This window comes from Rhinolophus sinicus, linkage group LG06, assembly GCF_036562045.2.
Source record: "Rhinolophus sinicus isolate RSC01 linkage group LG06, ASM3656204v1, whole genome shotgun sequence".
NCBI classification, from domain to species: domain Eukaryota; kingdom Metazoa; phylum Chordata; class Mammalia; order Chiroptera; family Rhinolophidae; genus Rhinolophus; species Rhinolophus sinicus.
The window spans coordinates 22,317,068-22,335,351 of NC_133756.1; the positions used below are offsets into that span (position 1 = coordinate 22,317,068).

An 18,284-nucleotide genomic window follows, 5' to 3' on the forward strand; every position below is an offset into this window, starting at 1 on the left:
GGGCCAGTGAGCTGCGCCCTCTACAGCTAAGATTGTGAACAACAGCTCTCCTTGGAGCTGTGCTGCCGTGAGCAGCCACGGGCTGCCCTGCTGCTGTGGGCTACCTTGTGGAGCCAGGAGAGCCCAGTGGCCAGTGTGAGTGGCCGGCAGCCGGCGAGAGCTGCCGTGAGTGGCCGACTGACGACCGGCGACCGACTGCCTGGGGGTGGGGGGTTAGCTCAACCAGCAACCTCGGTGTTAGGAGCACTGCGCTCCAACGACCTGAGACACTGGGCCCGCCCAGTTTTTTTCCTTTCTTAAAATGCATATACATTTTTTTGGCACCCTGTGTATTATTGGCTACCTTCTATAAGTTAAGCACTGTTTTAGGCCTGGGGATACATCAAAACAAGTCCTTGCCCTCATGTGGCTTACAATTTTTTCTAGTGGGAAGAGGCAGAAAATAAACAGTAATAAAATAAATACATAGCATGACAAATAGTGTTATGATAATATGAAAGCAGAACAAAAAGGACAAGAAGTATGGGGAGGGTGTGGTGATGACGGTGAGTATCGCCATTCGAGGTATCTGTCAGGGAAGTCCTTACTGATTAGGCAACATTTGACCAAGAACTTGAAGGAAGTAAGAGAGCCATCCATGAGGATAGCATCATTGCTATCCAACAGTGCTGGAGTGGAATAAGCAAAGGGGAGAGGGACAGACGATGCGGTGCGAGAAGGACAGAGAGAGAACTGATGATGTAGAATCTTGTAGAGCACATTTTTAAGAATTTTTTTTTTTTTTTTTTAATTCCGCGGAAGATGGGAAGCTATTAGAGGGTTTGGGGCAGAAGAGTGACAGGATCTTTTAAAATGATCACTATGGCAGCTATGTTGAGAATAGATTTTAATAGAGCAAGGGTGGAAGCTGGGAAACAACATAGGAGAACATTGTAAAAATCCAATTGGGTAATGACAGGGGCTTGCACCAGGGTAGCAGTGGTGGAAGAGATAAGACATAGACAGTCTCTGGATATATTTTGAAGATAGAGTCAACAGGATTTTCTAACCGATGGGATATGGGATATCAGAATAAAAGAACCGTGGGCTGCTGTGTGCTGCTGTGGGCTACCATGTGCTGCCATGAGCAGCCAGTGGCCAGCGTGAGTGGCCAGCAGCCAGAGTGAATGGCCGGCAGCCATCGTGAGCGGCCAGCAGCTGGCGAGAGCTGCTGTGAGCTGCTGTGAGCAGCCGAACCGAGGACTGGGATCGACTGCCTGGGGGGGGGGGGGGAGTGGTGCAAGGCTCATAATACCAGCATGGGCCAGGGAGTGTCCTACACAACTAGACTGAGAAACAACAGCTTGAACCAGAGAGGGGGAAAAGGAGGCGGAAGAAGGGGGAAAATATTTTTAAATAAAAATAAATAAAAAGAGAATAAAAGAAGAGTAACACGATTTCCAAGGTTTTTGTCATAAGCAACCAAAAGGAAGGAGTTGCCATCTGCTGAAATGGGGAAGACTGGCAGGAAGAGCAGGTTGGGGGGTGGATATCAGTTTACTTTTGGATACATTACTGCTGTTTAGATAACCAGATGGATATGTTGAATAGACAGCTGGAGTCTGAAGTTTAAAAGTGAAGTATAGGCTAGACATATAAAATAGGCATAAATGAGCATATAAATGGCTTTTAAAGTTATGAAACTAGATCAAATCACAATTAAGAGAGAATGGATAGAAAAGAGGTATACAAGTACTGAGTCCTGGGATACACAAAGATTTAGAAGTTTGGGTGATGTGGAATCAAGAGGATGAGAAGGAGCAGCCAATGAGGTAGGAGGAGAAGAGAAAGAAAGAAAGGAAAGAAAGAAAGAAAGAAAGAAAGAAAGAAGGAAGGAAGGAAGGAAGGAAGGAAGGAAGGAAGGAAGAAAGAAAGAAAGAAAGAAAGAAAGAAAGAAAGAAAGAAAGAAAGAAAGAAAGAAAGAAAGAAAGAAAGAAAGAAAGAAAGAGAAAGAAACGGGGAGGAAGAGGTGAAGATGTGTCCTGGAAGCCAAATGAAGAAAGGTATTTTAGGGAAGAAGTGATCACTTGGGTCAAATGCTGCTAAACAGTCAAATAAGATGAGGAATGAGAAGTGACTGTTGAATTTAGCAACTTGGAAGTTGACTAGAACAGTTTAGTGGAGTGGCAGGCGTGGAAGAAAATGGTAGGAAAACAATTGGAGACAGCAAGTACACACCACACTTTGGAGAAGTTATGCTATGAAAAGTAGAAGAGATGGGGGTAACACCTGAAAAGAGAAATTAGGTTAAGAAATCTTTTTTTGTTTTCTAATTATGAGAAAATTATCAGGTTGTTTATATGCTGATGGCAATCATCCTAGAGAGCGGGTAAAGATGATAATAAAGGAGAAAAAGAGAACGTTGCTGGATGATGTCTTTGAATAAGTAGGAGGGGAAGAGATTTAGTGCACAAGACCAGAGGTTGGCCTTAGATAATAGTATAAATCGTTTATAGTAATGGGGAACACTCAGACAGAGCACCTACTGTGTTTCCCGAAAATAAGACCTAGCTGGACCATCAGCTCTAATGCGTCTTTTGGAGCAAGAATTAATATAAGACCGGATATAATAATGTAATATAACAACATAACATAACATAATATAATAATACCGGGTCTTATGTTAATTTTTGCTCCAAAAGACGCATTAGAGCTGATGGTCTGGCTAGGTCTTATTTTCGGGGAAACACGGTATAATGGTGGGTAGATGTGATAGTGGAAGTTTGGGTTGTTCTTTTTTGATTGCTTTTCTTTTTTCAGTGAAAGAGGAAGCTGAGAATCTGGTGGGGAAGAGGAGGTGTTGGAAGTTTGAGGATAGAGAAGTTATGAAATAGTCCACTTAAAAAAAAAAAGAATATTGATTTGGATTTGGGAGTTAGGAAACTTGATTTTGACTCTCAGGCTTTCCACTCATCAGGTGGGTAAAATTTGTCTATTTAAGTTGTCAGGTGTTCCGTTTATCTATGGGTAAAATGGAAATACCTACTGTCCAGAGTTTTGTTTTATTTTTTTGTATGAGGATTAAATAAAAGGATAAATGTGAAAGAAAAGCATTTTGCAAAGTTATTTATACCTGAAAAATAATTTTAACATTTGGACTTGCTTTGTGTCAAGCACTGTCGCGTTTTACATATGTTATTTAATCCTTACATTAACCCTGCGAGGCAAGGTGTTCTTATCCCATTTTATTGTTGGGAAGTTGAGCTTCAGAGATACTAAGAATCTCGTCCAAGTTTCACAAGTTAGTAGAAGGCTGAGAGGGCATCCCAATCCAGGATTCAGATCCAAGGCTCCATACTCTTAAGAACCATCCTTTTCCAAGACAAATATTCTCTTAAATTAGCTAAAGTGTATTAATTTACTGCTCTCTTGGAGCAAGTTATAAAGGTCTTGGTACTTTTTAGGGCACAAAAAAGGCTGAGTAATTAATTTTGGGTACTTACAGTCATAAGTGGTTTTGATATTTGATTCATCCAAACAGAGAGAGGTGCTGTTGCCAAATCTTTAGAGAAACGCCTTTTAAAAATATATTTTAATGTATTAAAAATACATATTCTATTTACCAACTCCATAATCTGGTCCACGAGCATTCCTCTGAGGGGCGAAAGCTATGTGGTATCAAATCCCTGAGGCGTGGGATTGAGAGGGGCGAGTAGGCTTGGGATAGCTGTTGGGCAGGAGTGAGGTTGGTCTCTGGGGCGCTGGGGTGGCAGAAAAATAGAACGGTTAGGCCTCAATGGGGTGCACTAGTGGTCGGCGTGGGTGGGGGTGAGGAGGGCAACTCCTAGGGGCGGGGTCTGCGGTGGGCCGGCCTCTACAGACTGGCTGTGAGGCTGCGGCGGGCGCGTGCGCGTCGCTGCGCCGGGCGTTTCAAAAGCCTTTTGCAGCCAGGACCTAGCGGCACGGGCGCTGCGTGCTCTGCTCGCGGATCCGGCGCTGTTCAGCTGCCTCCCGGCGCGGGTCGACTCCACCTCTCGCGGGATCCGGGTCCCGGCTCGAGGGTGGCACTCGCCTCACGCCCCTGCGGGGGTCACCATGGTTCACTTCTTGCACCCGAGCCTCTCGCCCCGTACTATCGTCATTCCCGACGCTCAGAAGGATGCCCTGGGCTGCTGCGTGGTGCAGGTGAGCACCGGGACGGGGGCGGAGACGCGAACTTCCACCGGACCCCGGGTGCCCGCCGCCCCGTGCCCGGCCAGCGCGGCGAATTGTCGGGGACTTTGTGGAGACACTTGTTTCGTTTGGCCGACGTGGGGTGGGGGTAAAGTCTGAAGAGGCTGAACTCTTGCCAGGTTCCAGTCGTCGCCCGGGAAGTGCAAGCTGGAGGGGCGTTTTCTGCCATTGGAGGGGCGTCCAAGGCTCTGGGTCCAAAACACTGACTTTGTGCAGCTGAGTGGAGGCGCCGCGAGAGCGAGTCCCGTCCCGCCCCGCGTGACCTTGGGTGTGTCCCCTCCTCAGGTCTCAGGCTCTCACCTGTGCCTGCCGCAGACAGCAGCTGTTTTACCGGGTGGTGTAAGTTTAGATGTAAGTGCTGGGAATAGCCCTAGGCCTGGCCGGTAGTAAATGGTGTTGCTTATTGTAATGAACCCAAATGCCCCAAACCTCGACGGTTCCCCCGCGTGCGTTGTGGACGCCGTGTTCCCCAGAGGCTGTGACCCATCGGCCCTTACTACCCGAATCTTTGGCCTGGGGGACCGTAATCCGAAGACCCTCCTGAGCCCATCGGGGGGAACTGGAACCCCAAAGACAAATTCCTTCAATTCCACTGTTCCTTTTCTTTCTTTTTTTAACCTGGAGTGCCTGTTAAACCCTGAGCAAAATGCAAACCCAAAGAGTACTTGGTGCCTACTGTGTTAAGTAGTATGGCATTTCCAAAGAAAATCCGGTAATCTCGTTTTTCTTTGTAGGCATTGATAGTCTTCATTTTACTGGTATGTAAGGAAGTTGAAAACCCTGAAAGGTAGTTGATTTGCTTATGAACTTGACTGCAGGTGTTACGATGTCAGACTCTACATTCTACAACAAACACCCCAAGGACCACCCTCTTAAAACTCAAAATCTAGTGAAGGCTCAACTCAAAATTAGTACGGAGGGAAGGAAATACTCTGATTGAGGTTGTACTTTACGTACTAACGCCTTGTTGGAGGGCTTTTGTGCCCTGCAAAGATCTAGCCTGTACTCTTGTAGTGCTCTTTAGGCCTCACTTTTAAAAGCTGCTATCAGATTTTTAATTTGTTTATAGCTAATTGAGAAGCTGACCTTTTTAAAGTATGTACTAGCACAGTGTTTGAAGCATTTTTTGTTGTTGCTGTTGATCGGAATCCAAACACAAGATTTTCTTTAGAAAAGTGATCAGACCAATCCATTTTTCTGTCGGGTTCCATATACTACACTCTTTATCCGTTCCATGTACACTCTTTATTCTTTATAAGATTTTATATTTTTAATTAATTTCTAAAATTACACAATGCATAAATTATTTTCCCCTATGATATATATTTATCCATTTATGTCGTTTTAATTTTATTTAGCAATGTTTTGTAGTTTTTGGTGTAAAGGTCTTTTACGTATTTTGTTAAATATATCTTTGTTTTTATATATCGCAGGATTTTATTTGGTAATATTTTGTGAAGTATTTTTATGTCCATGTTTATGATTATTTGCTCTTTAGAAATATTTTGTCTGGTTTTAGTATCAGGATAATGCTGGTGTCAAAAAATGAATTGGGAAGTGTTTTCTATTAAATTTTGTTTGAGTTTTTGGAGGATTGGTATTATTATTTCTTCCTTAGATGTTTACTAGAACACACCAGTGATGCCACTGAGAATTTAATTTCTTTGGGGGAAGAATTTAATTATGTAGAGCTATTCGTATACTTTATGCAACGGTCGATTCATCAGAAAGTCGTAACATTCCTAAATGTGTATGCACTTACAGCTTGTCAGTTTTGTTTTTGTCATGCAAGAAATTTGCCCATTTCACCTGAATTATCAAATTTTATTGGCAAAATTATTTATACAATTCCTTTCTTTTAATGCTTATAGGACCTGTGATGATCCCTCGTTTTGTTCCTGGTTTTGGCCATTTGTGTGTTTTTTCTTTCTCTTGGTCTTGTACCTAGGGATTTAGTGTAATAATCTTTTCGAAGAACTAACTTTTGGATTTGATTTATATCCATTGCACATCTGTTTTCTCTTGTTATTTCTGTTCGTAGCTTTATAATTTCCTTTCTTATGTTTTCCTTATTTTTTTATCTTTTTGAGATGGAAATTTAGGTCATTAATTTTATACATATATATATATTTTAATATAAACATTTAGACTATATTTCCCCTCTAACATTGCTTTGGTTAACACCATAAATTTTGACATATTGTGCAAAGTATTTTCTGTGTTCCATTATAATTTCTTCTTTGACCCATAGGATATTTAGAAGTGTATTACGTAATTAATTCCCCAATAGTTGGGGATATTCTGCATATCTTTTTGTTTAATTGACTTTTAATGTAATTGTATTGTCAGAGAACATACTCTAATTCCAGTCCATTTATATTTATTGAGATTGGTTTTATGGCTCATATATGATTGATCTATCTTGGTGCATGTTTATGTGTACTTAAAAGGAATATGTATTATGCGATTGGGTAAAATATTCTTGAATATCAGATTAAGTTGGTTGATAATGTTAATCTATATTCCTACTCATTTTCTGCCTACTTGTTTTTATCATTTACTGAAGGTGAGTATGAGTTTCCAACTGTAATTGTAAATTTTTATTTTTATTTTTATTGAGATTTTGCTTCATGAGTTTTGATCCATTTTGAGTTTATTTTTGTATGTGGTGTAAGAAAGTGTTCATTTTCTTTCATGTATCTTGTTTTCCCTCCAGTTTATTGAGGAGACAGTCATTTCCCAATTGTATGTTTTTGCCTCTGCTTCATGAATTTTGAAACTGTTAGTAAGTGCAAATACATTTAGGAATTACGTCTTCATGATAAATTAACCCTTTTCATTATGAAACATCCATCTTGATTTTTAGTAATATTCTTGCCCTGAAGCCCTCTTTTTCTGACATTACTATAGTCACTCAAGTTTCCTTATGAGTAGAGTTTAACAACCTGTGTTGTTTGTTTAATGCACATCTCTTGTAAAAGCAGTCTTTTTTATCCAGTCTGATAATTTGTGCCTTTTACAGTAAATGTAATTATCAAAATTGTTGGATGTAAGTCTGCTGTGTTGCTATTTGTGTTCTGTTTGTCCTGTTTGTTGTTGCTGTGTTTCTTCCTTTCCTGACTTCTTTTGGATTGGCTATTTTTAAAGTTCCATTTTTATCTTACTAATGCTGTTTCTCTCCTTTTCTTTCCTTCTTTCTTTTAATGGTCACTCAAAGATAGTTTTTAAATTGTAGTCTCAGGACCTCTGGGGTCCCAAGAACCCATTCTCTTCCATTAAGCCACATATTAGTGAAATTTGCAAGAATGTAAAACAGTGCTGTCCTTGTCACTAAACTTTTTAACATTGTTGAAACTATAGCTGTTTTTAAAAAATGTTGCTTATGTCAACATGTGATTGTTTTTTTAACTTTCATTATTTCTAAATGAATTAATACATCGTTTAAAGATTTCTCAGTTTCTACTTATAATGCAGTAAATGTTGAAAGTTTGAGAGGCATAGCTCTAGGTTCTAAAATACAGACTTACCAGAGTACACTTTACCTTACAACAGTATTCCTTCATTTTCCCTCTTCTTACCCTTTCCTTGTGCTATTGAAATAATACATTTTATTTCTCCATGTTATAAATTGCACAATATACTGTTTTTATCTTTGCCTTGATCAGTTATTTCTTAAATTAGGAAATAAAAGTTTTTTGTTTATCCATGTGTTCCTGTTTCTGGTACTCTTCCTTTTTCTCTAGATCTCAGATACCTTCCTTGTATCATTTTTCTTCAGCTTAAAGAACATTTAACCTTTCTTATAGTGTAGGTCTGCTGGCAAAAAGTTCTCTCTACTTTTGTTTAGAAATACCTTTATTTTATCTTTATTTTTGAAAGATTTTTTCATTGCACCTAGTTTTCCCCCCTACTACACTTTAAAAATATCATTTCATTGTCTTCTGGCTAGCATTGCTTCTGATGAAAAATCAGTGGTGAAAGCTTTCTTTTTTCTTTTTTTAAAAAAACTGTGTCCACACAAATGCCCCCTCTTAAGATTTTTATTCTTTATCATTGATGTTTAGCTATTTGATATGTATTTGCCATCTTTTTATTTTGCTTTGGGTCCATTTTGCTTCTGGGATCAGTGTGTTTATAATTTGAACATTTTTGACATTAAAAAAAAAAAAAGCCATCAAATTGGTTTTATTCTTTGTGCCCAGTGAGTTAACTGTAATTAAGTAAATATTAAACTACAAAACAATTTCATAGATTCCAAATATAGGACATTATCCTTGTTGACAGTTATTTCTTTTTTTTTTTTTTTTTTTTTTGAGTTTAGGTAGTTTCTATTGTACTACTTTCTTTTTTTTTTTTTAAAGATTTTATTGGGGAAACTTTATTGGGGGAACAGTGTGTCCTTCCAGGCTTCCAGGACTTTTTTCCAAGTCAAGTTGTTGTCCTTTCAATCTTAGTTGTGGAGGGCGCAGCTCAGCTCCAGGTCCAGTTGCCATTGCTAGTTTCAGGGGACACAGCCCACCATCCCTTGCAGGGGTTGAACTGGCAACCTTGTGGTTGAGAGCTGGCGCTCCAACTAACTGAGCCATCCTGGAGGCAGCTCAGCTCAAGGTGCCGTGTTCAATCTTAGTTGCAGGGGGCAGTGCCCACCATCCCTTGCGGGACTCGAGGAATTGAACTGGCAACCTTGTGGTTGAGAGCCCACTGGCCCATGTGGAAATTGAACCGGCAGCCTTCGGAGTTAGGAGCATGGAGCTCTAACCGCCTGAGCCACCGGGCTGGCCCTATTGTACTACTTTCAACTTCACTGATCTCTAATTTTGTAATGTCTAATCTTTTGATAATGTCATCTGATGTATTATTTATTTTAGATAATATCTTTTGCAACTTTAGAAGTTCCCTTTTGGTCTTTTTTAGGTCTTTCATTTCTCTGTTGAGATTTCAAATTTATTCCCACATTATGTTATTTATATTCATTAATTATAATATTTGTTTTAAAGTCCTTGTCTGTTAATTATGTCATTTCAGTTACTTCTGGTCCTGTTTCTATTGACTGATTTTTTTTTTCTCCTGCTTTTTACCACATCTGATATTTTATTGTAAGCTAAACTTTATGCATGCTACTTTGAGTGTCTAGATTTTTGTTGTTATCCTGAGTAAGGGTCTTTGTTTGATGTATTAAAAATGATAGTGTAAGTTTTTTAAAAATTTAATTTTACAATTGCTGGTTGCATATAGAAATGCAATTTGTTTTTTTGTTTTTACCTTGTACCCACTAAGACATGTTAATTAGGGGAGTTACATAGTACAGTTTGTATTTCAGAAATGACGAATCTGGACTCTGAGTAGAGATGGATTAGAAAAGGATAGGAGCAAAAGTAGAGAAACTAATTTGGAGTTTTTCAATATTCTAAGTAAGGTATGGTAGTGACTTGGGTTAGGAATTGGTAGTGGAGTGAGAGAGTAGGGGATGAACTAGAAATTTATTTGGGAAATTTAACAGTCATAATCACACCAGGAAACAGATGGCACATTAGAATAGGGATAATTCAATGATAGTTTAATTATGGGCTACTTCCAAATATAATAAGGATGAGGTATGGAAAACCACAATAATGCACTTGTCTATTGTCCAGTAACAGCGACTAGTGCCACCCTTGGGCCCAGAGGATCTACCGGAAGAATTGTCTTAGTCCATTTAGGCTGCTATAACAAAAATACTATAGACCGGGTGACTTATAAACAACAGAAATTTACTTCTCACAGTTCAGGACGCTAGCATGTCCAAGATCAAGGTGCTGGCAGATTTGATGTCTGGCACATTTGGTGTCTGGTGAGAGCTTACTTCCTGGTTTATAGATATCTTTTTGCTGTGTCCTCACATGACAGAAGGGGCAAGGTAGTTCTCTGGGGTCTCTTTTATAAAGGCACTAATTTCATTCATGAGGGCTTTACCTTCATGACCTAATCACTTTCCAAAGGTTTCTACCTCTAAATACCGTATAATTGGGGGTTAGATTTCAACATGAGAATTTTGGAGGAACACAAACATTCAGTCTGTAGCAAGGAGAGAGGGCTAATTTTAGAGGAATGATTGGGGGTACACAGCCAGCCCAAAGCCACCTTAAAGAGAGAAAACTGGTACAGAGTAATCACTGAATTAGTATTTGTTGAATGAATGACCATGTGATCTCTGCTTGAATAGTCCCTTACGTTGTATTAAATTGTCAGATTTTTTGGTTGTAGTCCCAGTAAACTGTTAGCTCTAAAAGGATTAGGACTATACTCATACCGGTATTTTCAGTGCCTGGCACGAACAGATGATAAGTGAAGGATTGAGAGAACTTAATATTTTCCAAGATACAACAAAAGCTACAACAGATGAACTCTATTTGGTTAACAGTTGGAATACGGTGGTTTCATTACATATAAATTATTATTAGAGTAAGGAGAATGTATCTTCAGATACCGTCATCAAATAGTTTGATGCCTGGCAGGACCACTTTTATGCTGAATTCTTGTACATGTATTCTAACAAAGTTTTTTGGGTGTTGTTTGTTAGGAGGAGGCATCTCCCTACTCTTTGGTCAACATCTGCCTGAATGTCCTGATTGCTAACCTGGAGAAGTTGTGTTCTGAAAGATCTGATGGAACATTGTGCCTTCCGGAGCATTGGAGTTTCCCTCAGGAATTAGCTGATCGTTTCCTGGAGGTGATGACCTGGCAAGGTAATGATAAGGCTGCTATATTGTATACTATAACACTCTTTACAATTTGAAAAACACTTTCACATGTAATTCCTATTTTGTCCCTCACAACAACCCAGTGGGAAATAGAGAAATTATTCCCATTTTGTGTGGAGGCTGAGTCTCAGAGTCTTTCTGGATCACTTGGAAATTGCCTTACTTCAAGACTTGCCCTGCTATTGGCTTAGCAGAGTAATGAAGGACTAAGTCAAGTTACCACTAATCTGTCTGCCTCCTAGCTGCTGAAATGCTGTTGCTGTAGTTTTGTCTCCCATTCTTTTGATTGTGAATATGAACCTTTAAATAATTTTCCTTTATCTCCCATTATAGTGGAGTTTTCAAAGGGCTATATTTAATTTGCCGTGTTACAGTTTTCTATAGATGAAAAAAAAAATTTTAGTAACAAATTATGGAGGTGTAATTCACATGTAATCCACCCATTTAAAGTTTACAATTCAATGATTTTTTGTTTTTGTAGTTACGGATTTGTGTAACTGTCATAAATTTTAGAAAACTGTCATAAATTTTAGAACATTTTCATCACTTCAAAAAGAAACTCCTTACCTCTCCTCCCTAAACCCTGAGCAACCACTAATCTACTTTCTATCTCTATGGATTTGCCTATTCTGAACATTTAATACAAATGGAATCATGCAATATGTGGCTTTTTATTTTATTTTATATATATTTTTTATTTTAAGGAGGGCACAGCTCATAGTGGCCCATGCAGGGATCAAACCAGCAACCTTGGTGTATTAGCACCACACTCTAATTGAGCTAACCGGCCACCCCAATATGTGGCTTTTTGTGTCTGGCTTTTTTCAGTCAATATAGTATTGTCAAGGTTCATCCATGTTGTAGCATCAATCACTACTGCATTCATTCCCCCGCTCTTCACCCCCTCCACCCCACCCCCCCCAGTCCCATTCAAGCCATTGTTTATGCTGGCTGCCATCCGTTCATGGCAGCACACAGTAGCCTACAGCAGCCCATGGCTGCTCACGCTGGCTGCTGGCCACTCACAGTAGCCTACAGCAGCCCATGGCTGCTCACGCTGGCTGCTGACCCCTCCTGGCACCACACCGTAGCCCGTAACCCACGCTGACCTCCTGCTGCTCATAGCAGCCCAACTCGAGGGAGAGCTGTTGTTCACAATCTTAGCTGTAGAGGGCGCAGCTCACTGGCCCATGTGGGAATTGAACCGGCGACCTCGGTGTTAGGAGCATGGCACTTCAACCACCTGAGCCACCAGGCTGGCCCGCAGTTGCCATTTTTAGTCTTTAGTTGCAGGGGATGCAGCCCACCATCCCATGTGGGAATTGAACTGGCAACCTTCTTGCTGAGAGCTCGCACTCTAACCAACTGAGCCATCCGGCCGCCCCTCTGGAAGCTCAGCAGCAGCTTGTTGTCTTCAATCTAGTTGTGGAGGGCGCAGTTCACTAGCCCATGTGGGAATCGAATTGGCAACCCTGTTGTTCAGAGCTCGCTCTCTAATCAACTGAGCCATCCGGCCATCCCGCTGCTTAAAATTTCTGAGTTCCTAAAGTCTGAGTTTCCTAGCCTTGTGTATAGGCCCATCTGCCTTTTCCCTTCCTCTCTACTCTCATTTCCAACTGTGCCTCCCTTTGGACACTATTTTCTCGTAGTGCCTATTGACTTAGGGTCATCCCGAATAATCTGCTATTGTTCTGTGCTTTTCTGTGTCTTTATATGTTCTTCTACCCCCTGGCAAATTGATCTTTAGTCTTCAAAACTTTCCCCAAAGTTAATGTCATCTATATTAATTCAATACCTGGTATAATCACAATAGTGCATATATAATACACTATTGTAATAATTTATTTACCTATGTATATTCCTTGACTGAATTCCTTGTCACAATTTTCTAATTACTTTGTGTGCCCATTACTTGACATGGGATCTCACACATAGAAGATGCTTAATAAATCTTTTCTAAATAAAACCTGGTACAACCCACTTATTTTATAGATGAGGAAAATGAGTCGCCGAGATTTAAGTGACTTGTCAAACGCTGTCCAATAATTTGGTTAAAAATACTCATTAGTAGTGTTATTTGCATACTATACATCCTGTACTTACCTACATATTTGTTCTTTTTTTCTGTGAACAAGGTTACTACAGATAAAACTGGGCTCTGGAGTCCAGCTGGCTTTGATTCCTGATTCTACCACATATTTTGGCCTTGAACAAGTTACTCAACCTCTTTAAGATTCAGTTTGCTCAGCCCTAAGATGGTAATAATAATTAATAGTTTCTTTATAGTATTGTTGCAAAGAATAAATTACATCTGAGTAAAGAGTTTAGAATGTTTCGCACAGAGTAAGCAGTAAATGTTGTCATCATTGTTATTATTAACATCTGTCATAGTTCATTGACCACTATGCCTCCTGGAAAAGGCATGAGATTTAGTTGTTATTACAAGCTGGTTCTGGTTCTCTTACAGGCATGCTGACTGATAGAACAGCGAGCATTTTCCGAGGCAACCAAATGAAACTAAAGCTGGTCAATATTCAAAGAGTTCAGATCTCTACAGCTGCATTTATAAAAGCTTTCTGCCATCACAAACTCGTTGAACTGGATGCTACTGCAGTACACACTGACCTCCCAATTCCAGACATCATAAGTGGACTCTGCAGCAATAGCTGGATCCAGCAAAACCTCCGCTGTCTCCTGTTGGACTCCACAAGCATCCCTCCAGATTCAAGACAACTGTTCTTTGGTCAGCTCACTGGTCTTCGCGTTTTAAGTGTTTTCAATGTTTGTTTTCATAGTGAAAACCTGGCTACTGTTTCTCAGTTACCAAAATTGGAAAGCTTGGATATCTCCAATACTCTGGTCAGTGACATCTCTGCACTCCTTACCTGTAAAGATCGACTCAAGTCTCTCACGATGCACTATCTGAAATGCCTGACCATGACCAAACCACAAATTCTCGCAGTCATTAGAGAACTTAAATGTCTACTTCACCTTGATATTTCTGATCACAGGCAACTCAGATCAGATTTAGCTTTTCATTTGCTACAGCAGAAGGATATTCTGCCTAATGTTGTGTCACTGGATATTTCGGGGGGCATTTGCATCACCGATGGAGCTGTAGAATTATTTATACGGCAGCGGCCTGCAATGCAATTTGTGGGACTGTTGGCTACGGATGCTGGTTATTCTGACTTCTTTACTACAAAGCAAGGCTTGAGGGTTTGTTCTTATTTGAAATAAGTTTGTTTCATTTGTTCAGAACATTATTAAGCTTTTGTTGTATATCAGAATCTAGGTATTATTTAGAGTAAGAATCTAGGTATTACTTAGCTTAGGAATTAATAATTATTGTGTAGCAGTAAGTTGTAGAAATATAACCTTAAACAAGATACAGTCCTGGCCTCTATGTCTTCTAGTCTAGCTTCATCATGATAAGTGCAGTCATTGATACATCACCTCCTATCTACCAGATGTCATGTTGTGCACGTTTCCTACTTTAATCCGTCCATTTTACAGTTGAGGAGATGGAAGCTCAGGGAGGTTAAGCTACTTATCCACAATCATAGAGCTATTAAATGGTATTGCTAGGACTTGTATGCAAGTCTTTGTGACTCTAAAACTTGTGTTCTTCACTTGTTAACAGCTAAATATAAGAAAGCAGGTGATCAACTTGGCTAATATCATTTTTGGTGACGGTATGACAGAGCAGTTTTAAAGAGCCTTAAGAAAAGCGTTTAGAACATTGCTGGAATAGTTTATAGCCCCTCAAGGTGCTATTTTTAAAGCAGCCTATGTTTAAATATTTATGTTATGGAATATTTCTTTTTTAAAACAGTGGCTTTCTTCCTCGACTGTACATTTTAATTACGTCGGAAGCTTTAAAATATACTGATGCCTGGGTCCCATTCCCCTAGTGATTCTGATTTAATTGGTTTGGGATTTGGCCGGGGCATCAAGATTTTAAAAGGTCCCAGGTAATTCTAATGTGTGCAGTTGAGTTTCAGAACCACTACTTAAAAACCCTTTCTTTATAATTATGCTTTATGTAATTCTTCCTAAGGTTAGAAAGTAAAGTGATTTGCAGTCATGAGTTGTTTTCACATTTTATTCTTTTGATTTGAAAACAGCAATTGTATTTTAAAGTCCTTTTAATTTTCTGGCATCTCTAATGAAAGCGGAAGCAAGCCATCAGTTACATCATTAGGCTTGATCGAAACAGATATAATTTGAACTTTCAGGTTAAATATGTATAGTAGAGAATTGTTTATCAGAATGTACACATAGGCCTATTTAAGATTAATATCATTTAATGTTACAGAGATCAAAAGACCACAGTGATTAAAGAAAACAGGAAGATTTGTTTCAGTAAACTTAACTCGTATACATGGAAGTTTAGTTTATTTTGAAAACTTAAAATTATGCATTATATACAATGTTGGATATTGTGGCAATGGAGAGACCACAAATCTTCCCGTTACTAAGAAACTCTAAAGATCTTAGCCTCATGTGGATTATAAGATATGATAAGTTTAAAAAGTGTGTTGCAGAAAACTTTTTACTTAAGAGAAAGGTATATCTTTCAAATTAGATGCACATATACTAAGTATTTTTGTTGTTTGAGTTGATCAAAACTTTGCTTACACTAAAATGGATAAAATTAAATGCTAGTGAAAACCTTCAAACAATATATTTTAATTCTTGCTCCCCAAATTAGAATAGACAACATGTACTTAATTACTTTAGAATGGGCAGAATAAAGGTATAAATTTCTAGTTGTAAATAACTCACAGGGATGTAATTAATATACAGCATAAAGAATATAATCAGTAATATCTTAATAACTTTGTATGGTGTCAGACGGTTATAGACTTACTACGGCGATTACTTTGTTAGGTATATAAGGGTTGTATACCTGCAACTAATATATGTTAACTGTATTTTAATACATTAAAAAAGAATAAAATGGGCAGCAAGGGCACCCACCATAAGTATTAAAAGCCATGCAACGTTTTCATTTTCTAGGAATCTCTTGATTCACTGGTTGGGTGTAGCACGAATCCCTGTGAGGGTTGTTTTGTAATGGTATCTGCAGGAGGTGAAGCTAAGGAGAGGATGGTGCAACAGCTTTCTGGTCTTCTGCTTGGTCTTGCTGTGGCTTATCCTTTGTTTCTCTTTCAGCTCTTACAGCTCACAAAACTTTATAATTTATCCATTGTTTACATTCTTAATGTGTAGGTTTTTCGGCAGTTGATCTATGTATAATACTTAAACTGTTTTGATGTAATTTTTAATTTGCAGATCACTAATTCTAAACATATTGCCGCATTTTTTTTTATTACTTCATACACACACAATTTTTTTCAGAACCAACAACCATTTGAGGGTAGGTTGCAAATCATGCTCCTCTACTCCATAATACTTAAATTCGTAAGAGCAAAGATATTCTCCTTAATGGCCACAGTGCAGTTAATAAGTTTCAGGAAATTTAACATTGATGCAATATTTTTATATAATCTACTGTACATATTTCCAGTGTTGATTATCCCAATAATGCTTTTCCTTTATAAAATACTTTTCCTTTTAATCCAGGATCATTTTTTGCATTCAGAAGTTACCATGTCTCTTTATAATTTAATCTGGAAGAGGTCCTTAGTCCTTCCCGTCTTTTGTTACCTTAATATTTTTGAATACAGACCATCTTTGTTCTGTTGGCATTTTAAAGAATGTTCTTCATTTTGGCTTTGTCTGATGTTTCCTCATAATTACATTCAGGTTCTTCGTCTCTAGCTGGCGTACCATATAAGAGATGTCATGTCTTCTCAAGAGTATCACATCCTGAAAGCACTCACTGCCCCTCATTAGTCATGTTACTTTTTATCACATGGTCAAAGTATTGTTCAGATACTAGATAAAATATTCAGATACAGATAAAATATTATGTATGTAGTATTGTATTGTTTCTACACTATATAGATATTTTCCCTCTAATAGCGATATATAGGATACTGGAAGACTATGCACTTATCCTGGTCTTTATCAAACTTTCTGATCTAGATTTAGCATCTGTTGAGATTCTCACCTTAACCAATCTTCACTGCAGTGGTTGTAAAGTGATGATTTTCTAACTCCAGCCCTTCCTTCTACATTTAGCAGTAGGCATTCTGCTGTACGGAAGAGCCCTGCCTTCTCTAGCTCTCTGTCTAACCTGTTCTCAGTGTGGACTCATTGATTCCTGTTGTTTTTGGTGGTTTATAATTAATTACTGTCCTTAATTATTTTGATGCTCAATTTGTCAGATTGGCCAATGAGAGCTTCACCGTTGTTGTTGCTTGAGTAATTCCTCACTTCCTGGCACGCCAAGATGTTCGAGGCTTCTTATACTCGTACTTCCCTATCGCAGCCCTGGAATTAGACATTTCTCCCGGAAGCCCTGGTTCTTTTAATAGGAAACCAATATTTGAGTATTAGGTGTGCTCATTGCTGTTGGGGTATCTTTGTTTTTAGCTCTTTTAGCAACCAGAGCTAAGAAATACATGAAGTAAGTTTAAAAATGATGCTTTCAAATGTCCGTCCACCATTCTTCTTTGCCTTTCCCCATTCTGTATGTGTATCTTCTCTTCCATAGTGAGAACCTTGGCTCCCAGCATTGAGCACATTTGCTTAATTCTACAATACATATGAGTTTCACAATTGCTGTGCCAATACTACTATGAAACACAAATCAACTGAAAAGAGTTTGCAGTTTTTTATCCTTGTAGATGGCGGGTATAGTCAAAGTACTAAACAGATATATTTCAGTTTTAGTCCCTATCTGTCTATCTATATATATAGATACATGGTGCAAAAAAAAAATGTATACACATTTTAAGAAAGGAAAACTGGATTAAAACTGTAATGCTCAATATATACTGATAACAAAGATGAATACAAGTCACGTTTGCCTTCTGCAACTACAAGAGGTGGTCAAAGTGGTTACCATCAGTGTCCAGACACTTATTACGGCGAACTACTGCTTGAGCAACGTTGACCAAAGTGTCCACTTGTATACATTTTTGTGGCACCCCTGGTGTATGTGTGTGTACACTTGTGTATACGTATATATACATATATATACACATATACACACACACACATTCTGCCCTTTGCTTTTTTTTTTTCTTTTTTAAGATTTTTTTTATTGGGGAAGGGGAACAGGACTTTATTGGGGAACAGTGTGTACTTCCAGGCCTTTTTTCCAGGTCAAGTTGTTGTCCTCAATCTTAGTTGTGGAGGGTGCCGTTCAGACTCAAGTTGTTGTCCTTTCAGTCTTAGTCGTGGCGGGCACAGCTTAGC

At 38.9% G+C, this 18,284-nt stretch overlaps 1 protein-coding gene across 1 annotated transcript in view; it reads left to right on the forward strand.

The window, feature by feature from the left end:
• Nucleotides 1-3,954: 3,954 nt before the first annotated feature.
• ZYG11A (zyg-11 family member A, cell cycle regulator) overlaps nt 3,955-18,284 on the forward strand; it is a 45,000-nt gene continuing 30,670 nt past the window's right edge. The window contains exons 1-3 of the mRNA XM_019742793.2: nt 3,955-4,164; nt 10,772-10,937; nt 13,420-14,171. Coding sequence (XP_019598352.1) covers nt 4,075-4,164; nt 10,772-10,937; nt 13,420-14,171 — 1,008 coding nt within the window. The 5' untranslated portion in view covers nt 3,955-4,074. The remainder of the gene's footprint in view (nt 4,165-10,771; nt 10,938-13,419; nt 14,172-18,284) is intronic.